At 41.4% G+C, this 25,403-nt stretch overlaps 3 protein-coding genes across 4 annotated transcripts in view; 2 read left to right on the top strand and 1 right to left on the bottom strand.

Moving 5' to 3' along the window:
* fndc7b (fibronectin type III domain containing 7b) overlaps positions 1-8,808 on the top strand; it is a 42,557-nt gene extending 33,749 nt beyond the window's left edge. Inside the window, exons 42-59 of the mRNA XM_085252247.1 lie at positions 27-76; positions 365-575; positions 906-1,166; positions 1,343-1,603; positions 1,729-1,989; positions 2,406-2,666; positions 2,894-3,154; positions 3,265-3,522; positions 3,698-3,961; positions 4,104-4,364; positions 4,958-5,218; positions 5,447-5,707; positions 5,805-6,062; positions 6,251-6,511; positions 6,635-6,922; positions 7,368-7,604; positions 7,816-7,881; positions 7,974-8,808. Of these exons, the coding sequence (XP_085108373.1) occupies positions 27-76; positions 365-575; positions 906-1,166; positions 1,343-1,603; positions 1,729-1,989; positions 2,406-2,666; positions 2,894-3,154; positions 3,265-3,522; positions 3,698-3,961; positions 4,104-4,364; positions 4,958-5,218; positions 5,447-5,707; positions 5,805-6,062; positions 6,251-6,511; positions 6,635-6,922; positions 7,368-7,604; positions 7,816-7,881; positions 7,974-8,266 (4,274 nt within the window). The 3' untranslated portion in view covers positions 8,267-8,808. The remainder of the gene's footprint in view (positions 1-26; positions 77-364; positions 576-905; positions 1,167-1,342; positions 1,604-1,728; positions 1,990-2,405; positions 2,667-2,893; positions 3,155-3,264; positions 3,523-3,697; positions 3,962-4,103; positions 4,365-4,957; positions 5,219-5,446; positions 5,708-5,804; positions 6,063-6,250; positions 6,512-6,634; positions 6,923-7,367; positions 7,605-7,815; positions 7,882-7,973) is intronic.
* Positions 8,809-12,670: 3,862 nt separating this feature from the next.
* Positions 12,671-25,370, top strand: henmt1 (HEN methyltransferase 1). Of its 2 annotated transcripts, XM_085252663.1 has the most exons (9): positions 12,671-12,815; positions 13,066-13,178; positions 21,737-21,871; positions 22,002-22,184; positions 22,292-22,478; positions 23,282-23,444; positions 23,547-23,631; positions 23,741-23,898; positions 25,200-25,370. In XM_085252663.1, exons 1-9 carry the CDS (start codon positions 12,732-12,734, stop codon positions 25,307-25,309), a joined length of 1,218 nt encoding a protein of 405 aa, XP_085108789.1. In that variant the 5' UTR covers positions 12,671-12,731; the 3' UTR covers positions 25,310-25,370. The 2 variants fall into 2 exon arrangements, with proteins under 2 accessions (XP_085108789.1, XP_085108790.1); XM_085252664.1 differs by lacking the exon at positions 12,671-12,815 and having other exon boundaries at positions 13,074-13,207.
* On the bottom strand, positions 15,958-17,397 carry LOC146555063 (uncharacterized). Its single transcript, XM_085252665.1, has one exon. It carries the CDS (start codon positions 17,306-17,308, stop codon positions 16,376-16,378), a length of 933 nt encoding a protein of 310 aa, XP_085108791.1. The 5' UTR covers positions 17,309-17,397; the 3' UTR covers positions 15,958-16,375.
* Positions 25,371-25,403: the final 33 nt, after the last annotated feature.

The following is a 25,403-nucleotide window of genomic DNA, read 5'->3' as shown; positions in this document are numbered from 1 at the left end:
TCTAAACTTATGTCTTCTCTTTTTAGCACCATGCATACCTCAGAATCTGACATCATCTCTTAATTGCACTACAAAGGTGAATATTATTTATCTGGATTTTCTTTTAACTCTTTAAAAAGGTTTCGGCTCAGTAAATTAAAGACATACCCAGTTCACCTGGGTAAAGATAAACTCATAGATCTTACTCCCTGGTTCATTGCTTATATAGCTTGAACTCTCTTAAGCAAACCTTCGTGTGATTTTATTGAGTAATCTTCAGGAAAAGTGTCAAACCTTCTTGAAGGACATTCAAAGTAAGAATGCTATCTTGATTTCTGATGAGGATTGAATTGTATGATTGAATTGTACTGTAATATTTTCTAAGGTGGGATCACTGGCCTGGAATGCCAGTGAAACTGCAGAGTTTTACATCGTGACTGCAGAGAACAACATTGGCCACAAAGTGCAGCTCAGTACCAATGATACCTGGACTTACATTTCTGAGTTCCACTGTGGTCAGGAATACTTCCTGTCTGTTCAGGCGGCAGATTCAGTGTGCACAAGCCGCCCCAGCCCACCTTTAAGTCTTACATCAGGTAAAATCCGGTTTATACTTGGAAAAATTTGTCTTCAAGCCAGTAAGTAAAAGGGCAATGCATATATTATATTTCTTTGCAAAAATGCACGATAACCGTAAAAACAATTGTACATAAAGGATTTTATGTTGTAAAATGCATCATTTCTTACATATACTAAGGAACTGTAATTGACAACGAGTGGTAAAACAATTTTTATTGCCGGTCAGTTAAACGTGATTTTTACAGGCAGACCTGGAGTCATTGAAATATGTGCTGTTAAAATGGAACTGTGCACCATACTTGAGACCCTTTTTTTCTAATCCAGTCTTTTCTCCTTTCGTCCCAAAGAGCCCTGTTCACCCACCGGTATCTCCAGCTTCATGAACTGCATCTCCAACATTGCTGTGGTGTCGTGGACTGGCTCGGCTGGTGCAGAGTACTACATTGCCAAAGTTAGGACGGAAGATGGACAGTCTTCGAGCTGCTGGTCTGACAGCGAGCAATGTGCCATGCCCAATGTCCTCTGTGGACAGAACTACACAGTGACTGTGGTGGCCTCAAACAGGAAGTGTAACTCTGATCCCAGTAAAGGTGACCCACTGCGATCAGGTGAGGACAAATCAGTATTTTTGCTACGCTGTTGTTATTTTTACTCTGAAAATAGAAAGTGTGTAAATAATTCAAAGACAGATCTAATTTAAGTCTTTTTTAAATGTAGTTCTGTGTTCATTTAAAATGTATACTTAAATGAGTTTCAATTTCCTATTCTTCACACTTTTATCTAGTTCCTTGTGTTCCGACTAATGTGGAAGTGAAGATGGTTTGCTCCAAAAATCAGGCTGTTGTGTCCTGGAGTGCTAGCAATGGGGCTCTTTCTTACAAAGTGACAGCAAAGAGCACAGTGGGGTCCATGTCCATCTGCCAGACTGCAGGCCCAAGGTGCACTTTGACCAATCTGATGTGCGGACATGACTATTCTGTCCAGGTGGTGGCAGAGGATGAAACCTGCTCAAGTCTGCCCAGCCCAGCTATAACTTTCCATTCAGGTAAAACAGTGAGATTTTAAATGAATCTCCTTTGGACTGTGTGATGTTCATGATGTCAGTGTGTCATAGATTTATTGCTCTTAGCATGTGCAAGTACTCAAAGTGTTACTCCCTTCTTTTGTCAGTTCCCTGCACACCCAACATTGGCACAGTGATTCTGGACTGCTTCACCAACTCAGCCCTCTTGGACTGGGCCTACGCTGAGGGTGCCTTATATTACAATGCAACAGCACACTCATCCAGTGGCCATGTTTCCACCTGCAGCTCCAACATCACCAACTGTGAGCTGCCAGGCTTACAGTGTGGTCAGATCTATGACGTGATCACTGTGGCCTCAAATTATGAGTGCAGCAGCCCTCCCAGCTCCACACTCCAGGTGGAATCAGGTAAAAATGCAATAAAAATAAGTTAAAATTGTGAGGCAATGATTTGCTGTAGTGTACCACTTATTTGGTAGTTTCACAGTAATTTCAAACTGGCGGAAAACATATTTTTTTGGCATATTTCAACTTCTAGGGGGGCATAAACAAATGCAAAACTCAGTATTGCGGGAGTTTAGTTGGGTCGCTTACTAGTGCAAACTACATGTCATTTTTTAGGGACCTGAAGATGTTATTAAGTTTTCCATTATAAAATTATTAGGTTTTTAGGTATAAAAGCCTTGATGAAGCTTAAGGAGCTGTTATGTTATCTGAGTCAGAAGTGTAAGCACCTAGAAATGGAGCTAGGGTTGCAGCTAGCCACTATCATTACACTTACTACCTCCTCATTGAGCTATTTCACTTTGTCCTTCAACCACCAGTGCCTTGTCCTCCCGAGGATGTTGTGCATGTACTGGATTGCTCTACTAACACAGCTGTGGTGGAATGGCAGGCCAGCAGAGGGGCGGACTACTACATTGTCCAAGCCGCCGGCGTGGAAGAAGATGAAACGAGTTGCGAGACAATGTCACAGTCCTGCATCCTCGCAGACCTCTTATGTGGCTTCACCTACAACATCAGCGTGATTGCTGTTAATGATGTGTGCAATGTGTCAAAGAGTGACACACAGCAGATGCAAGCAGGTACAATAGGGAATGTTCATGTCTGACAGCCAGTTACGACATGCTAAGTCCATAATTTTCTTAAATAGGAAAATAAAAATACATAATGTTTTTGTGATTGTTTAAATATACTACTGAACAATCTAATATTTACACACAGATGTTGTTACTACTAGTTATTATCATTGAAAAGGTCTGTATGTGATCATTGCATCTGTACTAATCGTTCTTTCCCTGTGTTTTTGCAGTGCCCTGCATACCACACCTAGTGGAGGCCGGGGTTGTTTGTGAGTCTGGTGCTGTGGCAGTGTCTTGGGAGCCAAGTAAAGGAGCATTATCCTACACGGTAGTTGCCCAGGGCCGCGGTGGCTACGCTTCAGTTTGCAACAGCAACGACTCAACCTGCCTGCTCGGTGACGTGCTGTGCGGCCTCAACTACTCGATCACTGTTACTGCTTCAGATGACACATGTAACAGCACTGAAAGCTCTGCTGTGGAGATCAACACAGGTTAGAAGATTTCATTTATCAAAATATGATGGATTTTTTAAAAAGAAATCATGAATATATAGTATATTAGAGTGCAATTAATATTCTTCTGTATTCACATTTGTCTTTAGTGCCATGTGTGCCTCAGAAAGTAAGAGCTGAGATGGTGTGCAGGAATGACACAGGAGTGGTATCATGGGAAGAAGGGGAGGGTGTGTCCATCTACAAGGTCCAGGCTTTTGGACCTGATGGTCACAAGTCAGAGTGCGACACAACTGAAAGCAGTTGCAAGCTACCCAGCATGCACTGTGGCCAGCTCTACAACCTGACAGTTACAGCTCAGGATGGACGCTGTGATAACAGCCGAGCCCACCTCAGCCTGCAGTCAGGTAGGTGGGAACTACTGTGTGTGTGTGTGATCTGTGTTTTAAGATGTCTTTAAAGCTTAGCCAATGATAGTAATGATGAAAAAAATGATTGTATGTTGTTGACATGTCAGTTGTCTTACTGCTCATATCATACCTCATACCTCAGCAATGCTTAATTCATCTTTTTCTTTCACAGTGCCATGTAAGCCAACCAGCGTGAAAGCTTCTTTACGATGCCACTCAAACTCTGCTGCAGTGACATGGGAGGGGGCCAGCGGAGCTCTCCTATATACTGCAGTGGGTGTTACAGCAGATGGCCGTTACAGGGCTGAGTGTAACAACACTATGACCTTCTGTGATCTGAGTGAGCTGCAGTGTGGGCAGACCTACAATGTTAGCATGTTCAGCCAGGATGAGTCCTGTTCCAGTTTGGAGGGCAACAAAGCTTACGTACGAACAGGTATCAAAAGCAGCGGAGGCTCAGACATGAACTCAGTGTAACAGCTTGTGACTTTATACAATCTACATACAGATGGCAGGCTTAATAATTTATCTGAGTAGTTTAACAATACTCAAACAACTTGTGTCTCTGCCACCCTCAGCGCCTTGTCCACCACAGAATGTGGTTGTTGGTGCACAATGCGGAGCAGGTTCCATGGTTGTGTCCTGGTCCCCCAACCCTGATGCCCAGTACTTCCACGTGGCTGCAGTGAGCAACACTGGGGCGAGACTCTACTGTAACTCTACTGGAAATAGCTGCATTCTAAATAATCTACCCTGTGGACAGAGCTACAACATCACTGTGCTGTCTATAAGAGATGGTTGCCAGAGCAAACCGAGCGCTGTGGTGGAGTCTTCTTCAGGTAAACTTTTCTTATAAATACAAAATGTACTGATGTGCTGGAGACGTGATACACTTTCTTCATGTCTTTGTTCCATAAATAAGACCCCAAATATGAGACGGTGTATTAATCTGGAAAGCAAAACAGCTGCAAATATCAATCTGATAATAAATATTTGTTAGTTTATTTCATCTTTAAAATCAAGGCTTAAGATCTGAATTATGACAATAGCTGGACCATCAGGTGCAAAAGCCAGCAAACCATGTATGTAACATTTCTTTAGAGATGGTGTTATAGAGAGTTTCCAGATGTGGGAAGTGGGAGGAGTCCCGGCGCATAACTGCAGTTCAACATGTTGAAATAAGAAGCTGAGCTTATGGTGCCAGTGAACATCTGTAGATGATTAAATATATATATATTACATTTACCATGCGCATTAATGTTTTGCCTGATCTTCGGCTTAAGCCACAGATTTTTCACAGGATGTTAACCGGTGGGTGCTACTGGAAGTTTAGAAATAGATATGCTTTCCATCATTTTTTCTTTTATGTTGAATTAAATGTGGATCTCCTCTGGAGCAACTTGCTCATTATTTTGCCTTTCACCTTTAATAGCTCCATGCATACCCAGGAACATTAAGGGTAGTCTGGACTGCATATCAAACAGTGCCTGGGTGACGTGGGACGACTCGATGGGAGCAACCAGTTACTTTGTGCTGGCCCGAGCAGCCAATGGTCACAACTCCAGCTGCACTACCACCTCATCTCCCTGTAAAGTCCAGGATTTGAACTGTGGGACACTTTACACCTTTAAGCTCAAGGCTATCAACAAGCACTGCAGCAGTATTGACAATGCCACCTTTGAGCTTGAGACAGGTATTTAGCAGGAATCTCTGCACTCTGGATCCCTCTCTGTTAAGTGTGTGGTGTTTTGTGTGTTTTTGTGAGGTTTCTGCAAAGTATTTTGACCACTGACATCTCTGGGTGAGGCCTGCTATCTATATCTTTTCAGCTTGTTTTCAGCTGTTTTATCATTTGTGACAGATTAGACATTGGAAAGGATTTTTCCTTTTTCTAATTATTGGTTTGAATTCTTTTCTGTAGGTCCTTGCACTCTAACATCCATCAGTGCAATGAGCCAATGCAACAGTGACACCATCCTAGTTGAATGGAAGGTGACTGCAGGGACACCAGTCTATGTGGTCACAGCTGAAGGTGATGACAACTCTGTTGTTACCTGTAACAGTACCTCCACTTCATGTGTACTCCAGAATGTTCACTGCGGCATGCACTACAGCGTCATAGTAGCAACTTCCTCTGATAAGTGCAGCAGCCTCAGAAGCCCTCCAAAGAAGATCCAAACAGGTATTCTTCAGCTTCCCAGATTTGTCTGCTAAACTACAGTAGAGTTTCAGTACAAACACCCACAGAGATTTGAATCAGATAACTCTGTCTTCTTTAGCACCTTGCGTCCCAGCCAATGTAACAGTGGTGCCATCGTGCAAGGACGCTGGGGCCAAAGTGAGATGGGCGGACTCTCTGGTGCCCACATCATACCAGCTGATAGCCACAACTCGAGATGGACACGTGGCAACCTGCAACACCTCAGTGAACAACTGCTCTTTGGTTGATCTTCACTGTGGTCAGCTGTACAATTTAAGCATCACTGCCAGAGGGGAGAACTGTACCAGCTATCCCAGCAGTTCATCCTTTAAAACAGGTACAAATAACTGATCAGTTATTTTCTGTCATCTTATTGAGCTTTACTTCTTCAAGTCTTTTGATTAGTTTGTGTTACTGAAAAGGGTATCCTGTTTTTTAGATTCAACATTTCTAAAAAACTGCGTTTAGAAATTGGGCTGCATGCTACGTTCCCCTAACAGGAATCCTCTCTCTCCTTCCTATCAGTGCCCTGTGCGCCCTCTGATATCGCGGTGGATATTGACTGTCAGACCAACTCGGCTGCCATGTCGTGGAACAAAAGCACGGGTGCTGTGGAGTATTTTAGCTTTGCACAATCCACGAATGGAGTCGCCCTGTTCTGTAACAGCAGCAATCCCTCCTGCACCTTCAAAGGGCTGGAGTGCGGTGGCGTTTACAATTTCTCTGTGACAGCCTCTAACAGCATCTGCAACAGCTCATTCAGCTCACCTCTGCAGGCCGGAGCAGGTAAGTCAAACATTTATATTTAACCACAAGTTTGGGGGAAAAAAGTGTTTAATGTGTTTCTACTCCTACATTTATGGTCAATTTGCAGTATTATTGATAAAATGCTTCTTCCTTCTTCTTCAGTCCCGTGCCCTCCTTCTCGTGTGAATGTCCGTATGCAGAGGATAGACAGGTTATACTGGGCCATGATATCATGGAGCAAAGTTACATGTCCTGATGTTGATTATTTGGCGGAAATCAGCGGTCAGATTGAAAACAACCCACAAGCCTTGATGACTGTCTCTTCTTATTGGCTACCCAGGCCATACTTTGAATTTCCAGTGCCTTGTAGCACTGCTTTTAACATCACAGTGCGTGCCAAGAACTCAGCTGGTATCGGCAAGCCATCGAGTCCCATTACTGCACTAACAGGTAACTTTCTGTTCTCATTTGTAGACTTTAAATGGAACAGGATGTGTTTTTGCATGGATGTTTATGCAAATGCAGATGGCTGCAGTTCCCTGGTTCTGCTGGAGGTCTCTTCCTATTAAAAGGGAGTTTTTCCTTCCCACTGTTGCCAAAGTGCATGTTCATAGGGGGATTGTTTGATTGTTGGGGGTTTTCTGTGTTATTGTAAGGTCTTTACAATATAATGCACTTTGAGGCAATTATTTGTGACTTGGCGCTATATAAATTAAATTAAACTGATTTATTTTGAATTAAACTAAACTTATACCATAATGTCAGCCTCAAGTTATAGCGATTTATACATCAAATGCAATAATAACAAAAGCCTGACATTACAGTATAGATAAAATTTTAACTGTAGCATTACCCTTTCCTTCGGTTAACAGCATTTTCACTGTTTCCTTCCCAGCCCCGTGTGCTCCACAGAGTGTGATGTACACTGGCAACAGGCAGTCTGCTGTCCTATTCTGGAATGCTTCAGTGTTTGCTACCAGTTACACGGTCTACAACGTATCGAGAGGAACCCGTGTAAAACTATGCAACACCACCGAACTTTCCTGCCAGCTAACCGACTTCGATCCTAATGCAACTATAGTGACAGCTAGCAATGCTGTAGGGGAGAGCAATCCCAGCCAAAACATTACAGGTCAGACAGACAGCAGTGGTCTGCAGCCTGCACGCAACTTAGGAAAACAGATTTAAATGTTTCTACACTCCTTTGTGTTTTATGTAATTCTTTATAACTTTGTATAATGCCACTAAAAATTAAATGTGGTTGGTTCTTTTTCTATATATTGCTATTTAACACAACCCTCTTTGAGACATTTTCTTACGAGTGCTTTCTGCATCTTCCTCAGGTCCAGTGACAACTCGCAGAAGAAGAGACCTGGAATTTGTTCAGTTCTATGCCAGTTTAGAAGAGGGTTAGTCTGTTTGTATTGGTGTAAAACAGCATCAAGATAGTGTTGCTCATGTAATCAATCAGCTGTCACTCACTTCCCTCTGTCTCCGTTAGATCTTGAAATCCCAGAGGTGCTGACATTAACAGTAACTGGAGTTTCTTTGCATGTGAGTTGGACGACAGTGACGGGTGCCACCGAGTACACACTTATGATTGAGGAGGAGCAGATAAAGGGAAAAGCCAGCAAGCCGGCGAGAGTTCGAAGAGTGGAAGGTGACTCTTACACAGAGACTGATCTCAAACCCCAGACCACCTACTGCGTCAGGGTGGCAGCCAAAAATGCCATCAACCAAAGCAGCTACTCCCAGTCCAAGTGCAGAAACACTGATGCTCTAGTGGGCTCTTAGTGACACACACACACATGCACGCATACACACAAATTCACTTAAATAGACACTGGAATAAACAGAAATACTATCATATGCCACTTTGTAGCATCCATAACACAACTCATGCTGGTTTGATCGTACACATACTTTAGGAAGATAATTGTGAAAAGGAAGTAATCACACATACAAAGTCATGATAAAATTATGTTTCTTAAATGTCACAAAGAGATGATGATCAAACCTAACAACCACTTATAGATTTAAATGCTTCTGAATTTTCTGTGGGAGTAGTTTGTATATTTGCATAAATGTAGCTCTGCTGAAATTATACAGTATTTATCAAAAACATGCTTATATTTTTGGGGTAGGTTATTCGATTCTCTGCATGATTGATGAAAAATGTAGTGTAAACAAATAAAATGGTAATTTATAAAGCTATATTTGTAAAGCCATGCAGTATCTGATCTTTTTGATGTACTATGTGACTTCTCAGATTGTAAACACGCCGACAGATGCTTTTGAACAATCCCAGAAATTAAAGAATAAAAAAAAAGGTTGAAAACACACAAAACAAATCTAATCTGGAGTTTCATTTTTTCCAACTTGGAAAGCACACCATCTTTTAACTCTGAAGCTTTACATATCAGGGCCTGTGCAAGTCTGAAGATTATTTTAGAACAACTTCAGATAAACAACAGAAGACATTACATTATGTCACTATTTATTCAAAAAATGCTAATCCAAATTACAGAAGTAATCTGTATTTTCTCATACTCAAAATCAGAGGTCTTCACTGGGATTTATGCACTGACAGGCAGATACATGGATAGCTTTAACACTTAGAACAACCAGGAGGGTCATTTTGACCTTAAGTAGAATTTGATTTGGGCCCCCCGCCAGCACCAGTCCCGCCCACCTCAGCACCACTAGTATTATCTATAGTTTGTTCATGCTTTATCATTTGTGCGTTAAACATCAAACACAACTATTATCATAACTTACTAGTGTGCTGGAAGGAAATCAAGACAATGTATGATTCCTGTTCATGTGCCTCACAGCTGTTCCGTATTTCCCAAATGTGGTAAAGCGCAGTGATATACTGTGAAAGGAAATGATGCAACTGAAGCCTGGCAGCATCTGGTATATACAGTGGGGCAAAAAAGTATTTAGTCAGCCACCGATTGTGCAAGTTCCCCCACCTAAAATGATGACAGAGGTCAGTAATTTGCACCAGAGGTACACTTCAACTGTGAGAGACAGAATGTGAAAAAAAAAAATCCATGAATCCACATGGTAGGATTTGTAAAGAATTTATTCGTAAATCAGGGTGGAAAACAAGTATTTGGTCAATAACAAAAATACAACTCAATACTTTGTAACATAACCTTTGTTGGCAATAACAGAGGTCAAACGTTTACTATAGGTCTTTACCAGGTTTGCACACACAGTAGCTGGTATTTTGGCCCATTCCTCCATGCAGATCTTCTCGAGAGCAGTGATGTTTTGGGGCTGTCGCCGAGCAACACGGACTTTCAACTCCCGCCACAGATTTTCTATGGGGTTGAGGTCTGGAGACTGGCTAGGCCACTCCAGGACTTTCAAATGCTTCTTACGGAGCCACTCCTTTGTTGCCCAGGCGGTGTGTTTTGGATCATTGTCATGTTGGAAGACCCAGCCTCGTTTCATCTTCAAAGTTCTCACTGATGGAAGGAGGTTTTGGCTCAAAATCTCACGATACATGGCCCCATTCATTCTGTCCTTAACACGGATCAGTCGTCCTGTCCCCTTGGCAGAAAAACAGCCCCATAGCATGATGTTTCCACCCCCATGCTTCACAGTAGGTATGGTGTTCTTGGGATGCAACTCAGTATTCTTCTTCCTCCAAACACGACGAGTTGAGTTTATACCAAAAAGTTCTACTTTGGTTTCATCTGACCACATGACATTCTCCCAATCCTCTGCTGTATCATCCATGTGCTCTCTGGCAAACTTCAGACGGGCCTGGACATGCACTGGCTTCAGCAGCGGAACACGTCTGGCACTGCGGGATTTGATTCCCTGCCGTTGTAGTGTGTTACTGATGGTGACCTTTGTTACTTTGGTCCCAGCTCTCTGCAGGTCATTCACCAGGTCCCCCCGTGTGGTTCTGGGATCTTTGCTCACCGTTCTCATGATCATTTTGACCCCACGGGATGAGATCTTGCGTGGAGCCCCAGATCGAGGGAGATTATCAGTGGTCTTGTATGTCTTCCATTTTCTGATGATTGCTCCCACAGTTGATTTTTTCACACCAAGCTGCTTGCCTATTGTAGATTCACTCTTCCCAGTCTGGTGCAGGTCTACAATACTTTTCCTGGTGTCCTTCGAAAGCTCTTTGGTCTTGGCCATGGCGGAGTTTGGAGTCTGACTGTTTGAGGCTGTGGACAGGTGTCTTTTATACAGATGATGAGTTCAAACAGGTGCCATTCATACAGGTAACGAGTGGGGGACAGAAAAGCTTCTTACAGAAGATGTTACAGGTCTGTGAGAGCCAGAGATTTTCCTTGTCTGAGGTGACCAAATACTTATTTTCCACCCTGATTTACGAATAAATTCTTTACAAATCCTACCATGTGGATTCATGGATTTTTCTTTCACATTCTGTCTCTCACAGTTGAAGTGTACCTCTGGTGCAAATTACTGACCTCTGTCATCATTTTAAGTGGGAGAATTTGCACAATCGGTGGCTGACTAAATACTTTTTTGCCCCACTGTATGAAGCTTTGGTCATTTGGATAAACTGGCCTAGAGGGACAGACCACTGTGTATTATGTAAAGCCCCACAGCACAATGAGCATATAATAAACCTCACAAGTCTATTTTTGGGTTTCAAAACTTTCAAAATGAAATGTTCTGAATGCTGTGATAAAACAGTTTCTGTTTAAATAAATTATTTCAGTGTAAAACTGGGACTGTGTGACACCTCAGTTGTCTGAGGTGATCCTGACGGATCAGAACTAACTGATAATTAAGGACAGTCAAGTTTTATCATATGAACAACAGTATGTTACCTGAAAGTATTCAAACACTGTATTACGAATTCTTGTCTCTGTGGGAAAGTTGCATTCACTATATGTGTTTAGGGGTTTTCGTGGCTGCAGTGAGTGATGCTGCAAGCAGTGTTTTAAGAGAGAGATAGAAATAAAATGGTCTTCTTGTTTGGATTTTGCAAGTCCACAAGACCTCAAGTCAGTAAGAGAAAAGCACCCTCTGCAGTACAGCCCATGCAGCAGTCCATTGTCCATAGCACAATCCATTTTCACACAGGAATACACCATAACACAAATATTTTTTATACACATGCTGTATGTCTCTTACTGGATATTTAAGTATCGTTTTGTTTTTAATGGGCATATGGAAGCATGGTTATTTTCATATTTCCATAAAATGTTAACCTCTCTGATAGTTTTTTTTTATTTTTTATTTTTACATTGAATACTGAAAATTCTTGATAATACATCTATCTCTGCCTGGCATGCCCCCCCTATAATATTGGTATATGTTTAACACACACAAAATATACATTTATCAAACTGGTTTGTGTGACATTTCAAGCGCTCTTTGGGGCCCCCTTCTGGTGTTGGAATCCCATTTGCAATTCATTTGCTCGGATTAATAAGGTGCTCCACACTCTTCTTCACTCTGCAACCCATTTGGTTCTCCACCCGTTCCACCACACACTGCTCTGCTTAGCTATGGCTCAATGCGACCCTGCAGTACTTTTTAACCTTTTATCGTTATATATTTAACTGGAGCTTTGCAAAAGGTTGTCAACAGCCAAAGAAGAGCTTTGAATTTCCTTTGAGAAGCCTGGAGAACTGTTAATGACAACAGCTTATAGAAATCACAAAACAAGACTGCCTAAGAGAGTTCAGGCAGAAAAAAAGTGGTCATATCCATCCAAATATTGACATTCTGGCTTGTTAGACTTGTACAAACTCAATTTATGCCTTAGACTGTATTAGCATGTATGTGTGTATGTTTTTTCTATTTTCCATAGCAAAATGTAAAGAAATGCAGGTTGGCTCAAGGCTTTTGCACAATACGGGATATATTTGTGGTGGAAAATGGACATTTGTATTACTACATAATTGCTTTGCTTATATTATGTGGAGTAGAAGCAAAAATATTTAAAAATAAGTCTTATATTTTACTTTCAAAGACATGCTCAAGCCTGCTGAAGCCTCGATTAAGCTTTAAGGGATTTTTCCAAAGCCAACAATTATTAATTTAATATAAAAAAAAATAAATTTTGACCAGTTGGATGCACTTCCACAACTCTACCACTTTTGAAGCCATGTGTTGCCGATATATTTTAAATAATGTAAGAACAGAACCATCTTTGCTCACCCTCCCCTCCCCCCAAAAACGCTCCAGACTCGATAACAACAGCGCCCTCTGGTGGCCGGCGGGCGGGGTTACAGGACTCTAAGACGAGACAAAGATGGATCTGACGTTCAGTCCGCCGCTTCACAAGCAGAGACGTCAATTTGTCGTCGATTTTGTCAAGAGGAACAAACCTAAAAAGGTCGCTAATGTCTTCGTGAAAAATACATTTTTTAAAACTTTAGCTTAAAAGCAAGAATTTCGTTTAGCGACGTTTGACTACACCAAAGCTAATTATGTTAGCAAACATTTTCACCAAACCAATTAAGTTAGCTACTATAGTGCATAATAAACTACGTTGCCTTGGCTTTTCTTAACGCTTTGGGTTCACTGTATTTACAATTTCTTATTAAATTTCTTTAACCGAGAGTCTGCGCTGTGCCTTTGTCCAGGTGGTGGACTTGGGCTGCGGTGAGTGTACCCTCCTCAAAATGCTCAAGTTTCACCACGAAATTGAACTTCTGGTTGGAGTGGACGTGAACGGTGCCAAAGTCAAGAAAAGGATGTATGTATGTATGTCTGTTCACGCAAATGGTGAGAGTTAAGATTAGACTGCGGGGTTAAAGTAATTTAAAGTGTATTCTTTGGCGAATCTTGTGCATCAGTGCACCAACATATATTCCTCTTAACATGTTAACGGAGACAACAGGTCTGTCTAGGCTATGTCGAGATTTTTCATTTCGTTTTATAAAATAATCCCGTCCACACTTAAACTCAAAAATGAAGGAAAACGCTGCTATGAACATGCCAAAGCAACAGGTGGCGATATATTCCTAACAGTGTAGAAATGTTGGCCAATCAGAAGTCTAGAAGCCTCGGTGGGAAATAGTAAACAAGGATGGGGCATAGAAGCAGAACCGAGTCGTATGTGTGGAGGGACAGTAACTGTGTGTATATGTAAGCATTTAACCACTGCAGAGAGTACAATTAACAGTATTATAGAAATTCATTTCACCGAAACGTCTGTGAAGGTTCTCAGTCATCCAGGTCATCGTAGTCAAAGGAGCTTGCGAAGAAAAGCGTCTGGACTTCTTTAAGTTGCTTGAAGACGTTTCACCTCTCATCCGAGAAGCTTCTTCAGTTCTAAGGTCAAATGGTGGAGAGTCCCAGATATAAACCTAGTGGGAGTAACCCCCCACAGAGGGACAAAAGGACCCCCTGATGATCCTCTAATCGCCTGAGCCAAGGTGTGAAACTGGGCGTGGGTCCCAATCAGCCAGAGTTTCGGGTGTGTTCATTGTGAAACCTGGCCCCACCTTAGACTCAGCAGTCCATCTGCATCTTAAGGATAAAGGACACTCTTTCGAGGATGCCAATGTTCACATTTTGGACAGAGAGGACAGATGGTTTGAAAGAGGAGTGAAAGCCATCTATGTCCACTGTGAGCGACCATCTTTGAACAGAGGCGGGGGTTTACGACACCAACTCTCTGCCATCTATAATCCAGTTTTGAGATCCCTTCCCAGACGCCTTAACGCCCACTCACATCCTGGGCCATCTGACCTCAGGAATTCGCATGATAAGGTGGGGCTAGGTTTCACTATGAACACACCCGAAACTCTGGCTGATTGGGACCCACGCCCAGTTTCACACCTTGGCTCAGGCGATTAGAGGATCATCAGGGGGTCCTTTTGTCCCTCTGTGGGGGGTTATTCCCACTAGGTTTATATCTGGGACTCTCCACCATTTGACCTTAGAACTGAAGAAGCTTCTCGGATGAGAGGTGAAACGTCTTCAAGCAACTTAAAGAAGTCCAGACGCTTTTCTTTGCAAGCTCCTTTGACTATTTCACCGAAACAATAACGTGGCGCACATTGTGACGTCAAAAAGGCGCACATCTTTGACGCTGCATTTTCTCCGTTTTTCTTGTCCACACATAAATGCAAAAACGGAGTTTTCAAAAATATCCACCCTGGCCGGAGTTTTTAAAAATCTCCATTTTCAGTGACCGAAAACGCTGTTTACGTGTGGACGCAAGGTGCAAACGCATAGAAAAATCTGCGTTTTCAAAAATACCCGGGTACGTGTGGACGTAGCCTAGACCTTTGCAAAAAAAATTGACTGAAACGACTTTATGAGATCACTAAAATATTTCTGTAGAGTAAATATCCTTAGAGTGGGTATTTAATTTGGTAAAATTTGTTATCACAAACTACAAGATGAAGGTTTGATCGACGTTTTTGAGGCTTTGGATGTCTTCAGGCCTGTGAGTCAGCTGCTTTCAAAGAGTCCTGTTGGTTATATCGTAACATTGCTGATTTTCACAAATCCCCACCTCTTGCATTTGTCTTAAATAAAATGATAAGTACATAGTGTAAAACTAACACTGAAACTAATAAAAACCAAACAAAAGCTAAACATTTTTAAATGATAAAAACTCGACTTGTACAGGGAGTGCAGAATTATTAGGCAAGTTGTATTTTTGAGGAATAATGTTATTATTGAACAACAACCATGTTCCCAATGAACCCAAAAAACTCATTAATATCAAAGCTGAATGTTTTTGGAAGTAGTTTTTAGTTTGTTTTTAGTTTTAGCTATTTTAGGGGGATATCTGTGTGCAGGTGACTATTACTGTGCACAATTATTAGGCAACTTAACAAAAAACAAATATATACCCATTTCAATTATTTATTTTTACCAGTGAAACCAATATAACATCTCCACATTCACAAATATACATTTCTGACATTCAAAAACAAAACAAAAACAAATCAGCGACCAATATAGCCACCTTTCTTTGCAAGGACACTCAAAAGCCTGCCATCCATGGATTCTGGTAGCTAGCATTCCACACACACACATACACTTTTTGCCAAGGTTCCAGCTGCAGTCACCAAGACATGTAAATGTATTTAGTAACCCTCTGGGGTTTATTGTATTTTGCACACCTCTGTTGCACACACATAAGAAATTCACTCACATGTGTTGTACCAGTGTACCTGCACATGTTATGTGATACGGGAAATCTCCAATTTTTTTTATTTTGTTTTTTTTGAGATTAAATAATATACCATTGTAAAGACGACACAAGAGTTCCAGAGGCTCTTCTGGGAGCCAGAGTCGACCAGAAAAGGTTTCCCCGAGCTTGAGTCCTCTATGAAGAGCAGCCTTTCCTTATCGGCAGCGGTCACAGCCGCTACAGAGCGCTGGCAGGCTTGTTTCCCTGGGCCTTAAAACTGCAAAGGCGGCACGGTGCTGTCACGCTGATGGTAAAAACACAGGCCTTTACCACAGTGCCGCTGTGCCACTTTATTTTTTAACAAAACTCTACGCTTTATGTATAAAGAACTGCCTATTCTACTACTTATTGAAGAAAAGAATCCACAAAAGATTAGTTTTACTTTCTTTTATTTGTTCCAGATAAATTATAAATTATTTTTTAAAAAGCAATGAAATGCATCAGATGTCTCCCATGCTTTCTTTTCTGCTGTAATTTTTTTTTTCCTTGAACATAAATTGGCCTATTGAAAATAAAATGTAGTAAGAAACACTACATTTTTTCAATAGGCCAATTTATGTTTAAGAAAACCCCAACAATCAAATGATCCCATCTGAGCAAGCACTGGGCGACGGTGGGAAGGAAAAACTCCTTTGTCTTAAAAAGAAGAAACCTTCGACAGAACCAGGCTCAGATGGTGCGGCTTCTGTCAAGACCGGTTGGGGGTAAGGTAGTTAAAAAACTACTCTAACGGTACAGCACTACAGCTTTTTGGTGGAAATGGGTGGAAGGATGGGTGTTACACCTCGTTTCATTGGAGGTCTTACAGGTGGTCGGGGTGTAGATTCAGCTTTTTTACAAATAGGTGGCAGAGGGACAGGACTAGGTCGTGGAATTATACCTAGTTGGGTGGGAATCGGTTGCTTTTCACTTCTGGATATAGGTGGAACACACATCCTACGAAAAGGTGGTAGGTTGTCGGTCGAGAAAGTTTCCTTTTTCGTTGGTTGTGTGACTTGAGGAGCGGGTGTCAACTTTGTGTTTTTCGGTCTAATGGGTGGCAGTGGAGTCCGCTGTAACTGTTGTTCGTCAGATGCATCTTCCCTGCCTACGTAAATGTATTTATGTTCCTCAAAAAGGCCAATGTCTTTTTCAACTTGACTCATTGCCTCTTCAAGAAACATTTTGTAATTGTATTTTTTGTGCTGTGAAGGGGAGATAGTAAAAGGGAGGGATTGATATTCAAAGTTTAGCTCATTAAACCTCCTCTTTAGGCCCTGGAGAATGTTTTGTTTCTCCTGTTCGGCCAGTGGTTTAACTGTTTCCTGTTGTTTTGTTAACCAGGCATCATTGTCCTGCTTAGCCTTTTCTTTCTCTGCCTTTCTTCTACGCAGGTAGCCTGGAACGATTCCGTAATCGTTTTTCTGTAAATAAAAGGGGACAAGTCCAGATTTCTCAAGGAGCTGCTTGTCCCCTTTGCGTGTATCCACACAAGCAGGTTGAGCCATGACTTTCTTCATGCCTGTGTGTTCTGGTTTTTTCCTGAATGTGTGTTCAGGTTTTTCGCCTTCTGGCCTCTGTGGGCACATTTCGCGATGAGATGGGGCCTTAACTGTTCTTGGCACCATGGTCCTGTGTTCATTTTTATATTTATTTTCTAATACAATTGCTTCCCTGTATTTAGAAATATACATTTTAGGTTTGGGTGGAGGAAGAGTACTCTACTTTGGGAGAAGGTTATAAGCGCTTTCATCTGAAAACACAATTCAATCGCTAGCTTAAAATCACCTGCAAGGGAATTCTACAACTGTGTGTTGAGGCACCCCTATTTATAGATTTTTATGGCCTGGCATGTGACATCATGGTGGCCTGGCATGTGACATCATGGTGGCCTGGCATGTGACATCATGGTGGCCTGGCATGTGACATCATGGTAGCCTGTCTTTGTTCTGTCATTTAAGCCCCACCCCCCTGGTTACTGTTGCTATTGTAACTATTATATTATGAATGCTGGTAGCTAGCATTCCACACACACACATACACTTTTTGCCAAGGTTCCAGCTGCAGTCACCAAGACATGTAAATGTATTTAGTAACCCTCTGGGGTCCAGAGTATAATTGGCCGTTTTTGACTACTTTTGATTTTACCTCTATATTTCACCTTTAAAAAAATCTTCTTCTTTTTTTTTTTTTTTGGCACAACCTCAAATATCTGAAATTTGAGTTAATTTTTCATTTATACTATATTTGCACAATAGATCTAAATTCAGACAAAAAAAATTCAAAATCCGAGTAGAAAATACTTGTCATTTTTACTGTAAAAGCCACAAACATGTTTAAGGAATTGTTTTCATAACTTGAAATGCGAATAGAAGTTGTACATTTGTAAAAATTATGCACAAGTTTTGCAAACAACTTTATGTTCAGTATAATATATGCAGGTTTTCTTCCTGAATACTATCGTTGTTTATATTTACTGCGGGAAGAAACGGTTTTTATAAGGAAAAACACTAGAAAGCACTCAGTCCCCCTCCCAACTCCCCCAGCCTTTCCTATTGGTGAAAAAATATACCATGTGGACCAATCAAAAAATGATAGGGCAACATAGCATTTAGTTGTTTACGAAGGCGGGCAGGTGTATACATATAGTTTGAGTCTGACGGCTCTTTGTTTGCTTCTCATCTGTAAACTCTGCATACTCTCTCATGTGATTCAGTTTGTTTTGAAAAGTCTCAACAGGATCTTGAGCTTTATTGTGAAAGGTTTACGTGGAAAACAAACAAGCGTACAGCGGAACCACGCGATGGTTTTACCGTCATTGTTGCTAACGAAAACACGTAAAAACAGGCACTTGCCCGCCCATAGTGTGGTTATATTAAATATAAGAGAAAGAGAGAACTTTAAGAAATTAATATAGCCACTAAGGTGACCGTCAAAACGATGAAAAATACTGCTGTAAACAGTTTATTTTACGACATCGCGAAACAAACGATAGCGTAATAGGAAACGATAGACATTTTTATATCGTCATTTGATATATATCGTTATATCGAACAGCCCTAACATACACTCTTATATTTGTACATATATTTATTCTTATAATTCTCAGATTTACCCATTCGTATATTTTGCTTGTTCTTATGTTATTGTATTTTGCACACCTCTGTTGCACACACATAAGAATTTCGCTCACATGTGCTGTACCAGTGTACCTGCACATGTTATGTGATACGGGAAATCTCCAATTTTTTTAATTTTTTAATTTTTTTTTAGATTAAATAATATACCATTGTAAAGACGACACAAGAGTTCCAGAGGCTCTTCTGGGAGCCAGAGTCGACCAGAAAAGGTTTCCCCGAGCTTGAGTCCTCTATGAAGAGCAGCCTTTCCTTATCGGCAGCGGTCACAGCCGCTACAGAGCGCTGGCAGGCTTGTTTCCCTGGGCCTTAAAACTGCAAAGGCGGCACGGTGCTGTCACGCTGATGGTAAAAACACAGGCCTTTACCACAGTGCCGCTGTGCCACTTTATTTTTTAACAAAACACTACGCTTTATGTATAAAGAACTGCCTATTCTACTACTTATTGAAGAAAAGAATCCACAAAAGATTAGTTTTACTTTCTTTTATTTGTTCCAGATTAATTCTAAATTATTTTTTAAAAAGCAATGAAATGCATCAGATGTCTCCCATGCTTTCTTTTCTGCTGTAATTTTTTTTTTTTTGAACATAAATTGGTCTATTGAAAATAAAATGTAGTAAGAAACACTACATTTTTTCAATAGGCCAATTTATGTTTAAGAAAACCCCAACAATCAAATGATCCCATCTGAGCAAGCACTGGGCGACGGTGGGAAGGAAAAACTCCTTTGTCTTAAAAAGAAGAAACCTTCGACAGAACCAGGCTCAGATGGTGCGGCTTCTGTCAAGACCGGTTGGGGGTTAGGTAGTTAAAAAACTACTCTAACGGTACAGCACTACAGCTTTTTGGTGGAAATGGGTGGAAGGATGGGTGTTACACCTCGTTTCATTGGAGGTCTTACAGGTGGTCGGGGTGTAGATTCAGCTTTTTTACAAATAGGTGGCAGAGGGACAGGACTAGGTTGTGGAATTATAACTGATTGGGTGGGAATCGGTTGCTTTCCACTTCTGGATATAGGTGGAACACACATCCTACGAAAAGGTGGTAGGTTGTCGGTCGAGAAAGTTTCCTTTTTCGTTGGTTGTGTGACTTGAGGAGCGGGTGTCAACTTTGTGTTTTTCGGTCTAATGGGTGGCAGTGGAGTCCGCTGTAACTGTTGTTCGTCAGATGCATCTTCCCTGCCTACGTAAATGTATTTATGTTCCTCAAAAAGGGCAATGTCTTTTTCAACTTGACTCATTGCCTCTTCAAGAAACATTTTGTAATTGTATTTTTTGTGCTGTGAAGGGGAGATAGTAAAAGGGAGGGATTGATATTCAAAGTTTAGCTCATTAAACCTCCTCTTTAGGCCCTGGAGAATGTTTTTTCTCCTGTTCGGCCAGTGGTTTAACTGTTTCCTGTTGTTTTGTTAACCAGGCATCATTGTCCTGCTTAGCCTTTTCTTTCTCTGCCTTTCTTCTACGCAGATTCAGGCGTGCAGCAGCAACCACAGCCTCCCAGACACTGTTCAGAGAGGTGTACTGTTTTCCCTCCTCGTAAATCTCACATTTGATGATGGACCACAGGTTCTCAATGGGGTTCAGATCAGGTGAACAAGGTGGCCATGTCATTAGTTTTTCTTCTTTTATACCCTTTCTTGCCAGCCACGCTGTGGAGTACTTGGACGCGTGTGATGGAGCATTGTCCTGCATGAAAATCATGTTTTTCTTGAAGGATGCAGACTTCTTCCTGTACCACTGCTTGAAGAAGGTGTCTTCCAGAAACTGGCAGTAGGACTGGGAGTTGAGCTTGACTCCATCCTCAACCCGAAAAGGCCCCACAAGCTCATCTTTGATGATACCAGCCCAAACCAGTACTCCACCTCCACCTTGCTGGCGTCGGACTGGAGCTCTCTGCCCTTTACCAATCCAGCCACGGGCCCATCCATCTGGCCCATCAAGACTCACTCTCATTTCATCAGTCCATAAAACCTTAGAAAAACCAGTCTTGAGATATTTCTTGGCCCAGTCTTGACGTTTCAGCTTGTGTGTCTTGTTCAGTGGTGGTCGTCTTTCAGCCTTTCTTACCTTGGCCATGTCTCTGAGTATTGCACACCTTGTGCTTTTGGCCACTCCAGTGATGTTGCAGCTCTGAAATATGGCCAAACTGGTGGCAAGTGGCATCTTGGCAGCTGCACGCTTGACTTTTCTCAGTTCATAGGCAGTTATTTTGCGCCTTGGTCTTTCCACACGCTTCTTGCGACCCTGTTGACTATTTTGAATGAAACGCTTGATTGTTCGATGATCACGCTTCAGAAGCTTTGCAATTTTGAGACTGCTGCATCCCTCTGCAAGATATCTCACTATCTTTGACTTTTCTGAGCCTGTCAAGTCCTTCTTTTGACCCATTTTGCCAAAGGAAAGGACGTTGCCTAATAATTATGCACACCTGATATAGGGTGTTGATGTCATTAGACCACACCCCTTCTCATTACAGAGATGCACATCACCTAATATGCTTAATTGGTAGTAGGCTTTCGAGCCTATACAGCTTGGAGTAAGACAACATGCATGGAGAGGATGATGTGGACAAAATACTCATTTGCCTAATAATTCTGCACTCCCTGTATAAGAAAATCTTCTCTATTCTGGCCCAGTCAACATTCAGCATTCGCTGACATTGTCTGCTTCCATCTGCTTCCTTTTGACTGAGTCCTCTGGGACCTCAGAACATTTAAAAAACACTAATTAAAGCAGAAATGGAAAACAGTGTGACATCAGTGAGAACAAATCAAGTGACGGTCATAAAGATTGGAATGATTAAAAAAACAACAAAAAAAACCCCGCCTCTGAGACGGGAGACCAGTTAAGTTTAACTTTAAAAACTGGTTGAAAGTTAGTAATTTAAAATGATCTTAAAGTCTTGCTCTGATTATTGTCTTCAATAAAGATGAAAGCACCAGGCAGCACAGTAATGTGCAGGCTCTGCTTGAATGTTTCTTTAGGCATGGATTAGCTCCTATATCAACTGACTACCTGGAGCCAAGTTACGATCAGCTGTGCGTTGAGCTGTACCAGGGCTCAGTGACCCAAAAAGACGCCCGCTTCAAAGGATTTGATCTGGTCACCAGTATAGAGCTGTAAGCTGCTGCATTCTCCTCACTCTTTTGCGTTCTGTTCATTATTACAAATGTTTTTTCTTTCTTTGCTTTTATGCTCGTCACTCTGTGCTGCTTCTTGTAACTGTTTTCTATCTGTCTGTGTGTGCAGCATTGAGCACCTCACTCCTGCTGATGTGGAGCTCTTCTCTGAGGTGGTATTTGGTTACATGACCCCAAAGATGGTCATCATCAGCACCCCAAACTCTGAGTTCAACATCTTCATGCCTGGAGTGTCCTGTTACAGGCACAGCGACCACAAATTTGAATGGACCAGAGCAGAGTTTAGATCCTGGTACATTAACTTTTTTTTAGTCATGCAAATAAATTCATCCTGAAACACTGTAGGAACCTATCCCCTACTGAGCATACAACACAAATTTAAACTGCATCCCTTCTCAGGGCTATGAAGGTGTGTTTGGACTACGGCTATGAGGTGGAGTTCACTGGTGTTGGAAAAGCCCCACAGGGCCAACAGGAGGCAGTTGGGTTCTGTACCCAGATCGGTGTGTTTTACCAGCTCGGGGGGAGAGATTGCTGCAAGACGTTGCTCGTCAACGATGCAGAGGATTTGTTTCCATATACATTGGTAAGTATATTTCAATATTAGTACAAATGGAAAAAGCTAATTATTTCTGTAGTACAAACAAAAAGCATTAGTGATAGTGCTGTGGTATTTGTGTTTTCACTAGCATTTCCTGAGCTGCTACTATTGGAATTATGCACTATTAATATTATTAGCTGCTGCAGCTGGTCTTTTTGATTTATGTGATCATCGATTCATACTGCCATCTGGTAAACAGGAAACAGCTGTAACCCATGTCTTCAGTCCTGTCAAGTCTTTTAAGCCTTGTCTCCCATTGTCCTCTAACTTATTTGTCTACTGAAACATCCTCTGTGTTTTCTGGGTCATGCCAGAAGGGAGGGATGGATGGATAGATACATAGATCTTTTTTTTATTTGCATTTTTGATGAAAATGTACATGTGAAAATATTTGATGAATGCACATTAGTTACTTCCTCATCAGTTTTTATTAATTAGTCATTCCAGTGATTTGAATACACCTAGCAAACCAGAGGTAAAAGCAATATTTAATGATGCAGTAGATTGCTTTTAAACTGGTATGAAATGACAGTATTTACCGCCCTCTGCTGGTGGCTGCTTAAAATTGCAAACAGCTGGACATACATGTAACACCAGAGTGATTAATAGTGATTAAGCAAAAATTACATTTCTATACCTCTCTAATAATAACTTTGTGGTATTAATCAACAGCATTAGAGCTTTTATCCTGAATATATGCTTCCCCAGGTTTCTGTTTCATACAGGTTTCTGTGATGCTGCCTGCTTCCTTTGACTTTTGACCTGTGCTTTTTCCTCTGCTCTGTCAGCTTTACAGAGTAAACTACCCCAGCCTGTGCGACAACAACATCTTGCGCAGGGTTCTGGTGAGTGAAGTGCTGTACGGGGCAGAAAAACTAAAGAATAGATGGATGGAGGAACAGGCCGACGGGATATGTGATGCAGTTGCACTGTGTCAAACTGAGGGAGGAGGTGAGGAATTCCTGTCAGATGAAGCAGACAGGGTGAAAAGTATTGTTTTATCATCTTATTTAAACACGTTTGTTTAAAATGCACCAAACCGTATACCTACAGCATGTGCAGAGGAGATGAAAGATTTAATGGAATGGAGTGGTGCATCAGACAGTGCTGAAAAACAGGGGTCCTGTACATCATGCAGGTGAGCTTCCTCAGGAGGATGCCAGTATGTGGTATTAAGGAGAGGCAGCATCTCCCAGCGTTTTATTTTATGAGTTTTTCTTTATTGACCTTTTTGTGTGTACTAATAGGATTGTGGCTGTACCACTGGATGTGCTGTGGTCCTGCTGTCCTAAAGTCAGTGTGCTAAGTGGAAGCCTTGGTAATCTCAAACATCTGCTGATGGATGAGCCGAACATTAAACTGAGCCAGGATAGCGCTGCTGTGCTAATAAATCACTGGGAACAAGGTATTGTTTGATTCATTTTCTTTGTGCTTCACTAAACGTTTGAAGTGGTTTTTAGATTGTGTTAATTTTTCTGTGAATATGAATATTTTCTTCATTCGTTGATGTAAGTTTGACTCTAATCATCTCGTGCTGCATAATAATGAATGTAAAAGAGTCTGGCTTAAGTCCAAAATTAAAATCTGATGTTTTTCATCATTGACCTGTCTCATATGCACTGGTGCATATCAGACAATTAGCAAGGCTAATGGAGGCTCAAGTTGATGTGGCACAAATAGAGCCTCAGGTCTTGTGCTGACAAACAACCCTCTGTAAATGAATCTGCTGTCTCAAGCAAATGCGTGTTATGTACCGTACTGTGTGAAAATCCAGAGCCACACCTTATTTCTTTATATTTTACTTCCAAGGAGCCAGACTTTCTTTTACATTTTTAAAGTGGTCTTGAGGAATAGTTCTCCAAGCTTTCTGACGGTCTTTCAAAGTTATTCTTCGGACATTGGCTCCTTTCCCCCCCACTCATTCAAGTTCTGAACTGTGAATCATTCAAGCATCAAAAAGGCACCTAACTCAAGGGATGAACCAGTGTTGTCTAATAAAAAGGCACAACAAGACAGCTTGATAAAGAAACTTAAGTTAATAAATTTAATTACAAAAATTGTTATTAATTTGTATCTCTAGGTACTTTATTATTAGCAGTCAGTCACAAAAACATGCCCTCCTCTCATTTTCTGTAGTTAAATCTATGAAAAATGCCAAAGATAACACAAGTTGAAGAATAAAGGTGCCAAATATTGATTTTAAAGCTCAGTAGAAGTCCACAAACTGTATTTACCGTATTTCCATGTATGTTTCTACAGATTTCCCATCTTCCTAGCATAATATAGAGAAAGGAGGGTGGCTCAAAACTTTTGCACTTACTCGATTAAGTCAGAACACACATGTCAAGCCTCGATGAAATAATCCTATGGATGGCCAGAAACTGTTCTCCACCCCTTTGCATAACTCATACTGACTAAAACTTCAATAGTGTCAGCAGTGACAGTATTAAGTGTATTTGTGTGGAAGGGTATTGCAGCCTTCCACACAAATGCAGTAATAAGAGGTTGTGCAGCAGAGATCATCAACTTGTATTCACTGCTCACAAGAATCATTGTAGCCACATTGACCACAGAGTGCTTTGCTCACTTCCCTTTCACAGCTCACATGCATCGTCAGCTAACCATGCAGCTTGTCATTGCAGTTCTTGTGTTCGTTGCATGAATGTTTCTGTGTTTGTGACTGTGACGCTTCATTGGGATTCTCAGACCAGGAAGAAAAGGAAGATGACTACAATTTGGATGACAGTGGGTATCCAGAGGCCAGTCTGCACAGCCACAGTGCTGAGCAAGAGGAAGACTGGGAGGAAAATGATTGATGTGGAGGATGTTTTCCAGGTATATGTCAGTGTGATTACTGAGTTCATAATAAATATGAGAAAAACTTCAGATTGTCATTACTGCACCGTCTAC

This window comes from Mchenga conophoros, linkage group LG17 (assembly GCF_057382185.1).
Source record: "Mchenga conophoros isolate Kocher_MC1m ecotype Shallow Benthic linkage group LG17, M_conophoros_male_GT1.1, whole genome shotgun sequence".
Taxonomy (NCBI): domain Eukaryota; kingdom Metazoa; phylum Chordata; class Actinopteri; order Cichliformes; family Cichlidae; genus Mchenga; species Mchenga conophoros.
Note: the sequence above shows the minus strand (reverse complement) of the source record. Positions and strands in the feature narration are given on the sequence as shown.

Excerpts from the sequence above, each read along its gene's own strand:
- henmt1 (XM_085252663.1), top strand. The coding sequence starts at position 12,732 with ATGGATCTGACGTTCAGTCCGCCGCTTCACAAGCAGAGACGTCAATTT. Across the intron at positions 22,479-23,281 it reads ATTTGTTTCCATATACATTG|CTTTACAGAGTAAACTACCC; the intron begins GTAAGTATATTT and ends CTGCTCTGTCAG. Across the intron at positions 23,445-23,546 it reads GTGTCAAACTGAGGGAGGAG|CATGTGCAGAGGAGATGAAA; the intron begins GTGAGGAATTCC and ends GTATACCTACAG.
- LOC146555063 (XM_085252665.1), bottom strand. The coding sequence starts at position 17,308 with ATGTATATTTCTAAATACAGGGAAGCAATTGTATTAGAAAATAAATAT.